This window comes from Heloderma suspectum, chromosome 5 (genome assembly GCF_057233095.1).
Source record: "Heloderma suspectum isolate Gila_16-S chromosome 5, 16-S_ref, whole genome shotgun sequence".
Taxonomy (NCBI): Eukaryota; Metazoa; Chordata; class Lepidosauria; order Squamata; family Helodermatidae; genus Heloderma; species Heloderma suspectum.
Window position 1 is genome coordinate 97,141,581 of NC_139462.1, and position 17,408 is coordinate 97,158,988.

The 17,408-nt window shown below is 44.0% G+C and overlaps 1 protein-coding gene across 2 annotated transcripts; it reads left to right on the forward strand.

The window, feature by feature from the left end:
• The first annotated feature begins 955 nt into the window (after positions 1 to 955).
• OCIAD2 (OCIA domain containing 2) lies at positions 956 to 17,308 on the forward strand. Of its 2 annotated transcripts, XM_084856805.1 has the most exons (9): positions 956 to 1,115; positions 3,755 to 3,864; positions 4,860 to 4,950; positions 6,943 to 6,996; positions 8,852 to 8,899; positions 10,190 to 10,295; positions 11,789 to 11,875; positions 12,203 to 12,246; positions 16,524 to 17,305. In XM_084856805.1, exons 2-7 carry the CDS (start codon positions 3,805 to 3,807, stop codon positions 11,868 to 11,870), a joined length of 441 nt encoding a protein of 146 aa, XP_084712931.1. In that variant the 5' UTR covers positions 956 to 1,115; positions 3,755 to 3,804; the 3' UTR covers positions 11,871 to 11,875; positions 12,203 to 12,246; positions 16,524 to 17,305. The 2 variants fall into 2 exon arrangements, with proteins under 2 accessions (XP_084712931.1, XP_084712930.1); XM_084856804.1 differs by lacking the exon at positions 12,203 to 12,246 and having other exon boundaries at positions 16,524 to 17,308.
• The last annotated feature ends 100 nt before the right edge of the window (positions 17,309 to 17,408 follow it).

A 17,408-nucleotide genomic window follows, 5' to 3' on the forward strand; every position in this document is an offset into this window, starting at 1 on the left:
AGAGGTATCCTGTATCTGATATGGATGGTAATATACAGGCATGACTAATAGCCGCTGATAGTCTTATCATCCTTGATTCTGAAGTACCTAACAGCCTTGTGGCACTTTAAATGCAAACAATATGTTACAACACACTTTTCTGGCAGAGCTCCAGGATGTAAAGCTTTTCCTGGACTGCAGCTACTCAAGGCATTGGACCCTACCAGAAAAACCCTTTGCACACTTTCTAAGGAGGAAGGAAGCCTCACTGAAAATATCAGGACTTATTTCTGAGAAAATGTTCACAGGATCAGGCTGCATGTCTAACAGGAAGGTGTTGCACACCTTTGCCTTATTCTGCAGGTTTTGCTTCAGGGAGTGGAGTACAAGGCCAGCTGCACTGTGTGTTCTCTTGGTTTATGGGACACCAGATTTGCCAAGAAGTGAGGGAGAAATCAGGCCAAAGGCAACGACAAACAAGACAGGCGATCGAAGGTGTGCGGCTCCAGAATGTTCGCAGGCAATAAAACTTAGGGCGGGAAGTCGTTCTCTGCCAGCATCAGTAGAGTCCTTTCCCTTGTGGCACAGCAAATTGCTTTCCAGATGCATAAGCACTTCCCTGGAATTTAAAAAAAAAAAAATTCCTCCCAGGTTTATTCTGGGATTAAAACATTCCTCCCAGGTTTCTTACGAGAACGGGGTTTATTAATGCAAAGCGAGACGCCCACCCCTCGCTTCCCCTTAAGCTCAACGCTATCTCGAAACTTGCAAGGCTGGGCTTCCTGTTTCCTGAGAAAAGGCTCCGTAGAAAACAAACGCTTCCCCTCTCCTAACTAGCTTCCCCCCCGCTCCTGTCTACGCGGCCTGCGGTCTCTTCTGAACCACGGTAGGAAATGCCGGGCACCGAGTGGGAAAGGCCCCGCCTCTCGAGGACATCTTACATGGCCACAAGCCACGCTGAGCGTCATGTTTTCCCAGACAAGACTGCTTGAACTAGGCTGCGGGAGAGAAAGAGGCGCTGGCGGAGGGCGGGGAGAGAAACAAAGCGAGCGCCTGAGGCGACAGGAAGACAAGCGAGCAGCGCGCAAAGAGCAGGGCTTGGAAGGAGCGTGCTGCGCCTGCAGAGGACGCCTCGGGTAAGCTAACGCGATATCCCGTCTGGTCGCTAGGCCGCAAAGTCGCCCTCCTCCCCACCCCGCGCGCCCTGCGCCAGCTCTAGAGCAAAAATAGAAATAACTCGCTGCTAGACGCAGAGTTAGAGCTCAATCGCATGCGTGCTTGGACGGAACACTCATAGTGGCTGAGGGATGCTGGGACTTGTAGGACTGTGTTCCGTCCAAACGTGCATAGGCTGGCGCCCTTAGAGTAACGTCTGCTGTGGCTGTCAGAAGGCGTGGGGGCGGGCTGCGATGTGGGACGCGCGCTGCACCTGCTCAAGTCTAGGACACTAACATCGCAATCCTAGGCATGTCCACTCGGAACCCATTGAGTTCATGGAGCCTGTTCCCCAGCTAAGAGTGTATGGGATTGCAGCCTTATTTTTATATCATAAAAAGTCTAGTAGTACCGTGAAGACATTTATTATGGCATAACTAATTCAATGTTATTTTATAATACTTTATTTTGAAAAGCTGAATGCTGTTTTATAAGGTTGCAATTGCATCTGATGAAGTGGACTCTAGCCCACCATAGCTTATGCCGTAATCAGTTGGTTAAGGGTGCAATCCTGTGCATGTTTAGACAGAAAAAAAGTCCTACAATTCCCAGCATGCCCCAGCCAGCATTGCTGGCTAGGGCATCCAGGGAGCTGTAGGACTTTTTTTCTGTCTAAACATGCATAGGATGGTGCGCTAAGGTGCTACAATAGGCTCTGTTGTTTTTGCTGGAACAGACTAAGAAGGCACCAACCGGGAAGTTGTTACTTATATGCTATCACACTTTCCAGGGCTGAAAGAGGATTCCAGGGCAGCTCTACACATGACCATAACTGTGGGGGAATCACTCATGGTAATGAAATGCATTGTAGTGCCTTGCAGCAAACTGTAGATATAAGAAAGGCACATGCACACATCTTTGAACACTTGCGTAGGTTGATCTCAGAACCCTGTCCAGGCCAGATGGCTGCACAGGTATTTAGTGTGTCTACACACTTCACATATTTGCTGCAGGGAACACTGGCATTTCCCAAATAATTGTGATGTGCGCACCCAGGAAGCTGAGCCATGGCTCAAAGTCAGTGCTGGATGGGGGGAAAGTTTGGGAGAAGTGTTTTTTTAATTTTTATTTGGTATTTTGGGTAATCCAGTTATTTCTTAACATTTTCAATGCTTAATTTCTGAAATGAGAGGTGCCTGATCACAGATTTAGCAGAGATGTACGGTATCCTTCTTCAAGGAGCTTGGTTGGTATACATTGGACAATGTACACAGTGTGACTGGAAATGGGGTGGCGTCTATCTATCTATCTATCTATCTTTATTATTGGCTGTGCTTCTGTGCCATGGACAGCAGCCTGATAATGTATACATTTATTAAGTGGTTTATTTTATCTCCATGAGCCTCTTCTGCTAAATGTATGTCTCAGGGTGCTATTCACAGCACAGGAGTGGGTCCTGCCTGGCTTCCCCAGCTCCATTCCATATATGTCGAAGCTACTTATTTTGCACTATGCCTGTGCAGACCAAAGGTGTTATCTTTTCATTATTATTCCATACATTCAAGGGTTGAGATATGCAGCATTTTGTAGCTGAGCCCTGGCTCAAATGAAGCTTTACATTTTTTTGGTTCTTATGTTATGGACTGTGTTCTAGATGAGCTATGATGTAACTGGATGTCATTTAATTATATTTATTCAATAATATTTTCCATCCGCCTTTTTGCAGAGTTGTGGTGAAGGTGACTTCCAAAACCATAAAACCTTATAGTAGCCTTCCCCAAATGGCCACTCTCCAGATTTGCTGGATTACAACCCTGTCATCCCCAGCCAGCCATGCTTGCTGGGGATGATTGAGGTTGTAGTCTGACATATCACGAGGGAGCCTGGTTGAGGAAGGTTACTTTACAATGTAAAATTAAAGTGCCATAATGAAGGCACAACAATAAAAGCACATTCTTAATTGGATATTATCTCACTCTTGATTACCTCGGTGGAGTGACCAAGGGCTATTCTACACAAGGCTGTTAATCCGCTGTATGTACTTTCGGTTTCATCACAGAATTGAGATCCAAGCACTGCACAAAGTGTTTCCTTTCCTGCTTTTCTGCTACATAACTTCTAGGAGGCACTGTGAAATAGCGCAAATACTCAAGTAGAAGAAACATTTTCTTTCGCTTTCACAAATAATACCACATTTTCCCTGTTCTAAAAGAACTCACCAAAAGTGCTCTTTAAACTCAGAAGCAAAACTGGAGGGTCATGACCTCATCTAAAGAACCGATAAACACCCATGAGTAGGAATGATGAGTGAGTGCACAATGAATGCCTCATGTAGAAAAGCTCTCTGTCTCAGTGCTAGAGCAATATGTTGCATGCAGATAGTCCTAGATCCAATACCTTGCATCTCCAGTTAAAAACTAGATCTTTAGCAGTGGAGCTGGAAAGGGGCGCCACTTGGAAAGCCACTATCAATAAGGGTAGACTGTACTGAGCTGGATGGACCAATGGTCCCACTCAGTATGACAAAGCTTGATTTGTCTATATTGTAAAAAATAAAACATCTACCAAGTTCCTTTAAAGTGCATGTTGAATTCTTCCTATAACTGTTCTTTTCTTTTAGGGTGCTCACATTTTACTAGGTTCCGTTTTGCTGACAGCTTCAAAACAGCCATGGCTTCTGTTCCAGGTGATGGGAAAGTTCAGGCGTCTTCAGTAGAACAAAAGAGCCAGGTTTGTTCTTCTTGTTCTGCAGTAGGCAGAGTTTAATATTTAGATTGGGCAGAGGCTGATCTGATGTCACCTCTATTACACTATGGAGATGGAAGGGGGCCTTCCCACTCAATCTCTTACTTTTCCAGTGGTCTGTTAATGAGAACCCAAGAAGGAATACTTGTTCTCGTTGGCTAATACTAGAAGAGTAAGAAAGAGGTAGTATATATCTACATCCAATGTAAAGTTGAGGGGGTGGGAGGGTGCCTCTAAAATCCTAGTAAGACTAAATAGGACTCAGTTTTGTTCTATGTTAATATATTTAAAGCCTAGTAAAAAAATAAGTTTGGATCTTGCTTTGTACAACTTTTGTTACAAAACAAAGCCTGGAAAATATATGTACAGGCTAGAGGGAGTGGGGGAACAGAATAATGTGTGGCATCTGAACAAAGAAAGTGCTTATAGACAGTAAAAGAGATCCTTGAAAGAGTAGCACCACTTCCCATCACATATTATTAGCTGAAAATGGCAGATTAAGGAGGGAAAGTATGGTTTGTGCCCTAGTAGTCTGAACTTAAAACCTGATCGTATATTCTGTCGTTTCATTTTGACGCTGCATGTTTATTAGGTGAAATGTTCCCCATAATTGTGTCTCTGTGAGCCTCATCTGCTAAATTTATGTCTCAGCTTGCTGTTCACAGCACAGCAGTGAGTCTAGTACTCTAACTACAATGGTAGAACGTTTTTAATGTTCTTGTGTATTATTTGCAAAAGAGAACATTTTACTCTCCTATTTATTTTTAACCGTATTGTTTTAGATGAATTTTACAATTTTACATAATCTTTTGCAAGGCTTCAACCAAATATACAAAGATAACCAAATAAATAGTAGACCATAGATTCATTATACTCAGATAAAGGGTTAAAAGGAAATAAAACAAATATTCTCTCTTCTTTATAATTTACCATGTTGTTCGTATACATCTATCCAGCTAGTGTGTTTTTTTAATTTTCAGAGCCTGCTGCATTGTCCAATTTCAAATCTTAATAATGACGAAATTAGAAAGATCCGTCAACAATGTAAAGAGGAAAGTTTCTGGTACAGAGGTACATTGCTTTGTTAATGTAATAAGAAATATAACTGGACTTTTTGTTTGTTTCTCATCTTTGTAGCATTTGCTTCATCGTTTAGTACTCCACTCGAGAGTTACTACTGTTAGGACTGAGTTGAGCATCCTTTTGTTTCACAGCTTTTGTGTCTAAAGCCTGTTGACTTACTTGCCAATAAGATTCATTGACTAAGTTCACACGACATGAAAACCCATAGTGAGCTGTTGTTTGAAACAAACCATGGCGGGTTGTCATGTTGTCTGAATCCGGGTGGCTTCTTTTTGGGCAACAAGCCACCCCGACAACCTATAGCTTGTTCCACGGGTTGTTCAACCCATGATGGGTTGGCATGTCATCCAAACCTGGCAGAGCCAACCCATCATGGGTTCCAGCCATCAGGCAGCGAGCCACTTGGCAAGAGCGGCAAAAAATCCTGCCACTCTTCCTGAGCGATCATGCCAATGCTGCAGTGAGTTTGGAGGGGCTGTCACTCATCTTCCAACCCTGGGGGGGGAAAGATTTGCGCAAATGTTTTGTAACGTTTTATTCGATTTTTTTGGTTAGTTTTTCACAGTTGCACAAGTGCACACTTAGAGCTGTCAAATATATATAGCCTTGCCTTGTCAATGACCTTGTATGTTTCATCTGTCAAAGAGAAGGAAGTGTACTAGGAAACATACAAGGTAATTGACAAGATGAGACTGCATCTAGACTAATATATCAGTGACATGTTGGGAAAAGGGGAGCAGATCACCCACATAGCAAGGTGATCCCTGGGATTTCAAGCGTTGGGCTGACACTCGTGGATGCCCTGCTTCCATTCCACACTTCCCCAAGTCTCCAGCTAGTCCTTTAAAGAGAGATCTGGGGTACACCCCCTTTTTGCGCCTCCCATTCGGAGCAGTTCCTGCAAAGTTGTGCAAATTCCTGGAGCTGAATAATGTATATATATTATGGTCCCATTTGTGCAAATCTAGGGGGTTGGGGTTCTTTTAAGCCAGGGAACAAAAAGAGGTCACAATCGAAGCGGGGAGAGGGATGGGACAGGCAGGCAAGATGGGTTCTGCCATGCAGAACACTGGGATACCGGGTGGAGGAGTGGGAGAACAACCCACAGTAACCCTTATCATCTGTTGGGTCCACTGGAGGCTGTTCTGAAAATAACCCACACTGCATGGCTTATTAGCAGGGTGAGTTGTCATGTCATGCTAATGTCACCGTTGCAACCTTGAGTAGAAGTGAGAATCACCATTTTTTATGGCTCCATTCAGAGGTAATGATAAATAGTGGTTAGGGGTATGAGCTTAGGTGAGGTGAACCTTGGGCTTGCAAACTCTCTGCCCCTCCTCCAGTGTGACCATAAGGAGAAGACCACAAGCTTTTGCTTCCGTTTTTGATTAACCACAGTTTAGCATTACATCTAAACTTTAAATTGTTAACTATAGTTCAGTAAACTATGGTTTATTGAAACCAGCCAGTGTCATAAACTAAGTTTTGACATTGTCTTATTTCAATAAACCACTGCTAAGAGTAACTGTTGTTTGTCTAGGTTTGGAAACAACTCTAAACTGCAGTTAGTCAAAAATGAAACTGAACATTTCTAATTTCCTTGCAGCAGCACTAGAAGAGAGGAGTAGGGAGTACGCAAGTCTGTGGTTCACCTAGGCTCATTCTCGCAAAGTTAAACCATGGTTTATTGTTATGTCTGAAAGCAGCCAATGGCTGTGTTTGGATGGCCGTAAGCTGAGATATCAACTAGCCTTTTGCCCATCCTCACAGCTCGTTGCCTCTCCCTTCACCAGTCAAATCAGAATCATTTAATTAACCATAGTTTAGTTTTGTCTAAACCAGGAAACTATGGTTACCAGCTTCAGAACAAGACATGATATTAAACCATCTTCAGGCCGTTGTTTAATACTACTTTGAGGGTGGGGTTGTATTAGAATTGATGCAAATGCTATAATTATTTGTTCCATGGTTTGTTTGCAGCTCTTCCTTTGTCTTTGGGAAGTATGCTTGTCGTTCAAGGACTGCTTGCTAAAGGTAAATTGATTTTTTTTTAAAACTAAAACTGTGTGGAAAACGTTCTAGAACCATCCATTGTTAACGGCTACAGTTTGATCAATGCTGAAAAAGAAAAGAAAAGCTCATTCTAGGTGAGGTTGAGAAATCTCGAGATCTAAAGATACTCAACAGAACATGTGAAGTCAGTGAGGCATTTTACACATTATGCAGAGCCAAACCCAGATTTGCCAGTTGCTGCACCTCTCTGTTGAGTGTATGTTCAGTCATGGCTCCCTGATGAGTGTACCTGTAGGATGTATATGTTTGCCAGGTTCACACTTTACCTTTTTTAGGTGTGCATTTAAAACATCTTAGGTGTTCACCTAAAATGTAATGTATGAAGTAGCAGTGAAATGTGCCTTCTTGGTTTGGCATGGTGCTATGGCAAGGTTGGGGAAGCTCAAGTCCAGGGCCAAGATCCATCCCTCCAGAGTTCCCTAGATGGGCACACCATTTTCCCCCAACCACCAATCGTTTGGCGGTTTCCCAGCTTTTGTGCAGTTTTTTCCCCATTCTGAAAGGTTGAAATGCCTCTCCTAAGACTTAGTTACTGGCAGTCAGGGCTGGGCAGAGTAGTCCTATGGCCCTTAGACATTGTCTGAGGGGTCATAAGATACGGGGAATTTTCACCTCCTAAGCCATAGCCAGAGCGATAGCCTCAAAGATTAAAATCCCCACTTGGATCTTCACCCCCACCCCAGCTGCCTCGGAAAGGTCAGTGGTGGCTCCTCTTCTGAGGTCAGTGTAATGGACAAGAAGGGGAGAGGAAAAAGGGGTGTCCCGGTAGGAGGGGAGGGAGGAGGAGATGCGAGGATTTGCAGGATCCTAAAGCCTCTCAAGCCCCAGGCCAGCCCCCAGCAGCGTGACTCCACTAGACAGGTTCAGAGACCTGTCTAGTGGGAAATATGGAAAAGGAAGATGGAGAGGCAAAAATCACTTCCGTTGCTCCTTCTGTCCTGCTGGCAGCAGCCCAGCAGGATATAGGATTGCAAAAGCCCCCATGATTGGAGGCTTCCACCTAGTGGGCAGCAATCACCCTTAAGATACAGAATACTTGTACTTTCTGCATTTGGGCCCTACCTGGCTTTCCTTTGGCTGCACCCCCTTGCCTTCAGCCCTGCTCGCTACTGGAATGCAGTCACCAAGAACTTCTCCTAAATTAAATTTGGCCCTCAGGCTGCAAGAGATTCCCTACCCCTGTGCCATGGTTAATTGGAAGAGAACATGTTGGCAGGTAAAAAAAACATTAATAAGTACCCTTCTATATTTGTTCACCATTCTTCTAGATATGTCTACAGGAATGGTTATCATTTTTTTTAAATGTTCTCTTTTCTCTTATCCTTTAAAAATATCACTGCTGTTGTCACCTAACACTCTGAGCTTTGTTTGTCTGTGTTTAATTAGAAGTAATCATTATTGACTTTGATGGGACTTCCTCTTCATAGGTGTCTTTAGGATAACAGCCTTCCTCAGGTCTTCATTTTTGCTGGGCAGCACCCATTAGTTTTAGCTGAAAAGGATAAAGATGACTGCACCCAGGGAGAAGTAGCAATACTTTTGAATGTTGTTGTTTTTTAATTGCAGTTGTGTATTAGCGCAAGCTTCTTCTACTGAAGGAGGGAGACTTTAAAACAGATTCAGCTCTTTCACGTAGGAAAACAAGGCATTGTTATCCTGGCATGACCAGAGCATCACATTTATAACTGGGAATTATACTGGGAGCATTTTGTGCATTTTAAGGATTCATTATCTTTCTCTGAAGAAATGCACAAGCTTGCTACATGTTTAACTGATGGCAAAAAAGGCTTTTTCTAATAACCGTGTTTCATTCTAGGTGTTCTCAAACCAAACCCCAAACTTGGATCCCTCCCTAAATTAGCACGTAAGTCTAAAAACTATTTGTAAAGTAAAGGCAGAAAAGATGAGAACTGTTCAAGATGTAATTAGTGTTACTGGAATGGGTGGAATCTAGCAGTGCTTCTGGCTTCCTGAGAGTATTATATTCAAGCAGTTTTGTAGACATCATGGTTGCAGAGATAACTTTGAAATCATGCTGTTACTGTATCTGAGGGGTCCGTGTCTTTGCCAATGGCTACCAGACTTTCTGCCCATGCTTCCTGTACATCTTTGTTTTCTTCTACTTGGGTTATTGCCAGAAACAAGTATTATCCTGTCAATTTTTACTGACCCTTTTATACAGTGTATAATCATGAATTACTATAGGTGGTGTGGTGGGGTGGAGATTCTTAGAATTGTAGAGCTGGAAGTATTAATAGGGCACTCAATCCAATACCCTGCTGCAGGTTAGGAACAAGTCAGCCTGTGCAGCTCACACCATGCTTCACATAGGAAGATGACTGTGAAGCAAGTGGACAGGCTGCATACCACAGTGGAAACCGAGTACCCCCTAAGGCAGCCGTCCCCAACCTGGTGCCTTCCAGATGTGTTGGACTACAACTCCCAATGGGAATGCTTGGTGTTGTAGTCTAACACATCTGGAGGGCACCAGATTGCAGAAAGCTGCCTTAGGAGGTAATATTTCTCAAACTCATTGGACTTGTCCCCTCCCACAATTAAACCTACTCTACCATTTCGCCTCCCCAAATGGGTAACAACCACCTGTTCTATGGGTAAAGATGCTGAGATCCTCCTATGCAGCTGTTCGTGTGTGCAGCCTGTTGCTGTAGGCAAGGAACTGTAAATTGTGGCATTAATCCAACACTGGCATTAAAAGAGGAATAGAACGGGATAGTTCTAACAAAAGAGCCAGTGTGGTATAGTGGTTAGAATGTTGGACTGGGACTTGGGAGAACCGGTTTCTAGACCCCACTTGGCCATGAAGCCCGCTAGGTGGCTTTGGGCCAGTCACTGACTCAGCCTAACCTATCTCACAGGGTTGTTGTGGAGAGGAGGAGGACTGTGTAAGTTGCCTTAGGTTCCTTGCAAGAGGAAAAAAGACAGGATATAAATGTAGCAATAATAATAATAATAATCTCCACCCTCCAAACCACTCACCACATCATTAGAACAAAGCAGCAGCTCTTCATGGGTTTCTTTCTTCACAGGTCAGTGTGGGGGGAAAATGATCTGAGGAATGCTCTGCCAAGTCTGGATTACTGATGAATATCTTGAATTTTATAACTTAAGGCAATAATTTGATATGTCTTTGCAGTTGCTGGTGCCCTGGGTTATGCTATTGGAACAATGTCATACATAAGAACATGTCAGGAAAAGTTTGAAAGTGCTGGTTTTCAAATGTTTGGCCCAGGACAGAAAAGGTTTGTTTGGAATAAATATATATGATGACATTTGGCTTTCTTAAAGTGATGAGTCATGCATAATAAAAAAAATACATCACTTTAAAGTGAATTACGCTTGCTTGCCTTTTGCACTCTTTTAGTAGCGAGATACAGATAATTTGGAGGGGAAATTGATTGGCTTTATAAGTATCACCATTCCAACTCTTGCTTCTTCGTTGCGGCTAGAAAGAGTCACACTAAACAATGGTTGCGCATCATAAGGAGGCATAAACCTTGGACTGCATACTCCCACCTCTCTTCACATGATGCACTTAAATTTCTATTCTTGGCTTAGTGAGAAATTTAGGGCGCAATCCTATGCATGTTTAGACTGAGAAAAGGCCTACAACTCCCAGCATGCCCCAGCCAGCTAGCTAGGGCATGCTGGGAGTTATAGGCCTTTTCCCTATTTAAGCATGCATAGGATTGCACCCTTAATGTCACTTTACCTGAACTTAGCAAACTGTATTTTGCCTAAACCATGATTTGATCTTGGTTTGCGAGCAAACTGTAGTTTGTCACTGCATGTGGAGGGAGTGCACTATCCCAAGATTCATTCCTGCTTGTACTTGTAGTGCTAAACCATGGTTTAGCATTTCATCTAAATACACCCAGGTTGTCAGATTTTTTTTTTCAGATTTCACATCTGTCTAGATAAAGACAGACTATAAATATTAAGTGAAACCTTCTGTGAAATTACTAGTTCTAGGCTGGTGAGGGATAAAAAAGATGAGTGCATATTAGTAAACAACAGGACATTAAAGTTTTGTACCAATGAGGATAACTACAGGGAGACTATCAAATAAATATGAACAGACTTCTTTTCCTAAGATCAGATATAGAAAATCAGTATGAGAAGATAGAGGGTTGGATCCCAAGATTCTGGAAGTGGAATTCTGCTCATGAAAAATGCACCCCCAGTGCCCACTAACAGAAGGGGGGAGGCGACTTTTCAGATTTCCCCCTCCCCCATACACCCTCATTGCTCCAGAGCATTGGGGGACCACTAGAACAGTATTGAATGGCTTGGGCAGGAGCTCCAGGCAGGAGGGGAAAATCAGCAAAAATTCCCTCCTTCTCTCCCTTCCATTAGTGGGAACCTCCACTGGATCAAAGGCTCTTCCTTTCATGGAGGGACACCTTAGGATCCAACCCAGTGTAGCTGTCTGCACCATACTGGAACTGTGACCATGCAGAAGTGTAGAATCACTGTATTAGATTCCTTGTTTTCCTGCATGTAGTGGGGTAATGTGTGAATTTCTGTGTAGAAGGCAGAGCAGCTGACTTTTTGGTCCAAGTGCAGTGGGACTCAAGAGTGGTGGAGCAGCATGTGCAAGGCCCCTACCATCTATAGGTGAAGATCTCTGGACTGAGGCACCCACATCTGACTTGTATTTTCAGACACGCTTCTCTGAAGAGTCCATGGTGCAGTAATGACTCTTTTTTTCTTGACTTCCTTCCAATGTTTTTAGGCTATGTCCTCATGTTTGCAATGAATGCAAAGCTAAGGGTGAAACAAACCCATTGGAAAAACCAGAAACATCTGCTTCTTAAAACAGGTATGCATCTTCAAAGTTTGAACAAAATGTTAATAATATTTGAGGTATCCTACTTTAACCCCTTGCTGATAACCAGTATAAACTATGGAATACAAATTTCACACTTGTATCGGCAGGTCTGGTTATTTTCTCCATTTGCATATTATCAGGCAAGCTTTCACTTCTGAAGTGATGTCAAGTAATCTATATTTTTTTTACAAACAGCCATTTTGTGGGATTTCTAGTGTTTGTTACTGCCACATTAAGCACAGTATAGACAATGCCATCAACTGTTAAAAGTTTTAATTAAAAAACAAAACCTGAGTATTTTTGTCATCTTGGTTGGAGGGTGCAGGTCAGAAGCATCACTCTGTTCCTCTTCCCAAACCGCGGTATGTATCTTCACCTTATTGGCCTAGTTTGCATGTCTCAGCAATCCACAGTTTTATATTGTGGGTTATCGTGATTATGTCCAAACAAGCCTGATGCCTAAATAACCCACAGACCTTCCATCTGTGGATTGGTTAGCATTACATGCTAACCAAGCACTCTGGCTTGTCTTGCCCCAGACAAGCCAGAGTGCCTAGTTCGCATGTAATGCAAACCAATCCACAGACGAATTCCGTGCGTTGTTACAGCAGGAGCAATTGGGCTATTTTGGCTTCTTCACAACCCATAATTTTACAAAATTAATTTTACGTGGACTTTATCTGCTCCTTCTTAGCTGCTGTTCTCTTTTATCTCTTTTATCTTTTATATTCTTTTACACTGTTGAACATTTTTATATCCTAACATGTTAATATGTGCCTGGGAGGACTATTGAGCAACTCAGGGGGTCGGGGAGGTGCCACTATAACTGTGGTCACAGGCAGGGGTAGGTATGGCATTGGGGGATTAACAGGCCAGCTGAGAAGAGGGGCTAGACACCTTACAGCTGTCCCCTCTTCTGGTTCTTCCCCCAACCTGATGGTTCCTGGCAGCCTTACCAGTTTGCCCTCGGGTCTGGTGGTGCTGCTGCTGAATGCCAGGTTGGCCCAAAATAAAATCTCCCTCATCCATGATTTGATTGTGGATGAGGGGGCTGACCTGGTATGTATTACTGAGACCTGGGTGGGGGAGCTGGGAGGGGTCACTCTCTCCCAGCTGTGCCCCCCTGGGTACTCGGTGCAGCACCAACACCGACTTGAGAGTCGGGGAGCCGGGGTTGCCGTGGTCTCCCTCTCCAGGCTTCCTGCTCATTTGAGTGCAGATCTTGAGTGCTTGTACCTTGTGTTGGGTACCTGGGACAGATTAGGGATTCTGTTGGTGTACCGCCCACCCTGCTGCCCATTAGACTCCTGCCTGAGCTGACGGAGGTGGTCTCGGACTTGGTGTTGAGGACCCCCAGGATGATGGTCCGCTGTATCCGGGGCGGCTCAGGACTTCATGGCCGCCATGACAACCATGGGGCTATCCCAACATGTCATCGGCCCAACGCATATAAAAGGACACATGCTTGATCTGGTTTTCTCAACTGGGCAAGAGGATGGTGATCTGAAAGTGGAGGAATTAACATCTGTTCCTTTGTCATGGTCAGATCACTTCCTGCTGAGGTTTAGACTCCTGGCAGCCTTTCCCCTCTGCAAGGGCGGGGGACCTATTAAAATGGTCTGCCCCTGGAGATTAATGGATTCCGATGGATTCCAGAGGGCTCTGGGGGATTTTCCTGCTGGTATGGCTGGTGCTCCTGTCGAAGCCCAGGTCGCTCTGTGGAATGCAGAGATGACTCGGGCGGTTGACACGATCGCACCCAAGCACCCTCTCCCTCTGAGCAGAGCCCGGCCAGCTCCTTGGTATACACCTGAGCTGAGGGCAATGAAGCAAGAGGGGAGACGGCTAGAACGCAGGTGGAGGAAAACTCGTGCTGAGTCTGACCGAACACAGGTAAGAGCCCACTATCGAGCCTACTCTGTGGCGGTGAGGGTGGAAAAGAGACAGTTCTTTTCCACCAGCATTGCATCTTCTCAGTGTCGTCCAGTGGAGGTTTTCCAAGTGGTTCGCAGCCTGTTACATTCTGGGCCAGGGAGAGAGACGGTGGAACTCTCGGTGGCATGCTGTGACGAGTTTGCACGGCACTTTGAAGATAAAGTCGCTCAGATTCGTCATGAATTGGACACCATGATTAATGCAGTTCCATTGGTAGAGGCGTTCAGAGCACCGTCTGGTCCAGTTTTATTGGATGAGTTTCAGTTACTGAGGCCTGAGGAAGCGGACAAGGTGCTTGGCCAAGTCCGATCGACCACTTGTGTGCTTGACCCTTGCCTTTCATGGCTTATTAAATCAAACAAGGAGGGGATGTTTGGCTGGGTCCAGGACATTGTAAATTCCTCCTTGAGAGAGGGAGTGGTGCCTGCCGCTTTAAAAGAGGCGGTAATTAGACCACTCCTGAAAAAGCCTAACCTGGACCCAGAGGATATTAATAATTATAGGCCAGTGGCCAACATCCCCTTCCTGGGCAAGGTGCTTGAGCAGGTGGTTGTAGGACAGTTCCAGGCACTGTTGAATGAAACGGATTATCTAGATCCATTTCAATCGGGCTTCAGGCCTGGTTTTGGAATGGAAACTGCCTTGGTCGCCCTGTGGGATGACCTCCGCCGGGAGAGGGACAGGGGGACTGTGACCCTGTTGAGCCTTCTGGACCTCTCAGCGGCTTTCGATACCATCGACCATGGTATCCTTCTGGATAGGTTGTCTGGCTTGGGAGTTGGAGGCACTGCACTGCAGTGGTTCCGCTCCTATTTGGATGGCCGATTCCAGAAGGTGGTGCTGGGGGATTATTGCTCTGTGCCATGGCAATTGTGTTCCACAGGGCTCTGTTCTATCCCCTATGCTGTTTAACATCTACATGAAACCGCTGGGGGAGATTATCCGGAGGTGTGGGCTGAGGTGCCATCAATATGCGGATGACACCCAGCTCTACCTCTCTTTCTCATTAAAACCAGGTGAGGCAGTGGCTGTTCTGAATCAGTGCCTGGGCACGGTAATGGACTGGATGAGGGCCAATAAACTGAAACTCAATCCAGACAAGACGGAGGTACTGTTAGTGGGTGGTTCGTCTGCCCGGCTAGGTGATATTCAACCTGTTCTGGAGGGGGTTGCACTCCCCCTAAAGGATCACGTTTGTAGTTTGGGGGTGCTCTTGGATCCAGAACTGTCACTTGAGGCACAGGTGAACTCAGTGGCACGGACCACTTTTTATCAGCTTAGGCTGGTATACCAACTGCGCCCTTATCTGGACAGAGATAGCCTAGCTACAGTTATCCATGCTCTGATAACTTCTCGTCTGGATTACTGCAATGCGTTACACGTGGGGCTGCCTTTGAAAACAGTCCGGAAACTTCAGCTGGTCCAAAATAGGGCAGCAAGATTGTTAACAGGGACTGGCCTGCGAGCTCATATTACGCCAGTACTTTTCCAGATGCACTGGCTGCCAGTCCATTTCTGGGCCCGATTCAAAGTGCTGGTATTAACATTTAAAGCCCTTAATAGCTTGGGGCCAGGTTATCTGAAGGATCGCCTCCTCCCATATGTGCCTGCCCGGACCTTAAGATAATTGTCAGCAGCCCTTCTCCGTGAGCCCCTGCCAAAGGAAGTGAGGCGGATGGCTACTAGGAAGAGGGCTTTTTCTGCTGTGGCACCCCGGCTCTGGAATGAGCTCCCTGGTGAGGTTCGCCTGGCACCTACATTGTATTCCTTTCGGCACCAGGTGAAGACCTTTTTATTTTCCCAGTTGTATTGTTATATTGTGGTTTTAATGTTCTATATATTTTAAATTGTTTTATTGTATGCTGTTTCGTTTTAATTTTTGTGAACCGCCCAGAGAGCTTCGGCTATTAGGCAGTATAGAAATAAATAAATAAATTGTAACGTCTGAGTCACGCAGTTTTTGTCCTCTTCCCACACTACCTGTTTTGACATGCTCCAAGGCTTGTGTGTGTGAAAGAGAGGGAGAGAAAATGCTTAGGACTAGCTATTATTTGAGTATAATTTAAAAATAATATGCAACAGAGGGCAAGCTCTGCTTGCCTTTCAAGTATTTACACAGACATAAACCTCAATTTATTGACGGTAGCCTTGGACATGATTGAAGAGGTGATGGCAGTTGAAAATGCTGTGACTTCAATGCTCAGGTTATCATTATACTGGTAACACTCAAAGGGGTTGTGCCGGTTGCTTCTATAGCCTGTGTATTTTCCCTTTAACATTTCCTTTTCAAACAAGTTCCAAAACTATGTATTCAGCTGTTTTAACACAATGCGTGAAGATTAGTGTATCCTGCTCACATTATGGAACAAACTATCTGTTTCAAAGAGATATAGTGCATACATTTGGAGCCCATCGATCAAGTAGGCAGTTCTCAAGAATTGGGTGTCACAAGCTAGCTTAGTTCATATTTATATTTTTTCAGACGCCTATTTAGGGAAATGTTTCTCTAATAAAAATGCAACATATTTTACACCAACCTTTGAGCCATAGCCAGGAATTACATTTTCACGATTTAAAACTACTGCTTGACTTGGGATTTGTGTGTGTTTTCTAAAACTGCGTGTATTGTCACTTTATCAAAGGTCTTAGACCTTTTAATGCATGCTTTAAAAAAAACCCAACCGAAACGACTTTTCTATTTCAGATAATATGGAAGAGATGTCACGGTACTTCAGCTACAAAATCACCTTCTCACCATTTTGTAGAAACTGCCTTCATGTTTTATGCTTAGTGTTAATTTTTAAAATAAAAGTTGCCTTGTGATGCTTTATCTTAGCCATAGATTCTGAAGCACTGAACTGTAGATGGAAGCTGTGGAGAATCTTTAGCGTTCAACAGCATCACTATCATTGCAGACATCATCATGTGCTTTCAGGCGCAGATGTTACAATTGCAATTAAATTATATAATTTATCAAGTAGCTAAAGTACATTTGTTGTGCATTGTAGAGTTACACTACAAATGCTGGATATTAATTATTATACTGAATAAACAGCCCATCAGTCTCCCACTAATGAATGTAAATGTTTTTATATGCGAATAAAGATTTTTCCTTTCATATAACCAGCGTAGATACTCTTAGCTGCAAGTTGTTGATAGTAGGGAAGGCCATTAGGAATCCAGTCCATTAAACAGTGGAAAGCAGCTGCCTTTTGGAAAGGCATCAGGAATAAGTAACCCATGAAAATCAGCCCTGTATTGATCATAATCAAGGGGAGTTAAATCCAAAGAATAGATATCCACACATAAGAGAGCTGTGTATGCAACTGCAGCTTCACTTCCACTTTACTTGGGCAGCAGTTTAAATTACTGAACAGTGTACAATTTAAGTGGAGAAACCGGCTTGAACATCCATAGAATATAGAGACCAGCACTATATTGTTCATAAGTACCAATATCCTTAAGAATTAAATAAAAATTATATCCATTTAGAGCTTGCCCCCTAAGAGATATTTATTTCATATTTTTCATTTTGTGCTGTAGCTTCTTTATCCTGTTGGGCAGAATAAGTTTATTCTATATTCCAGGG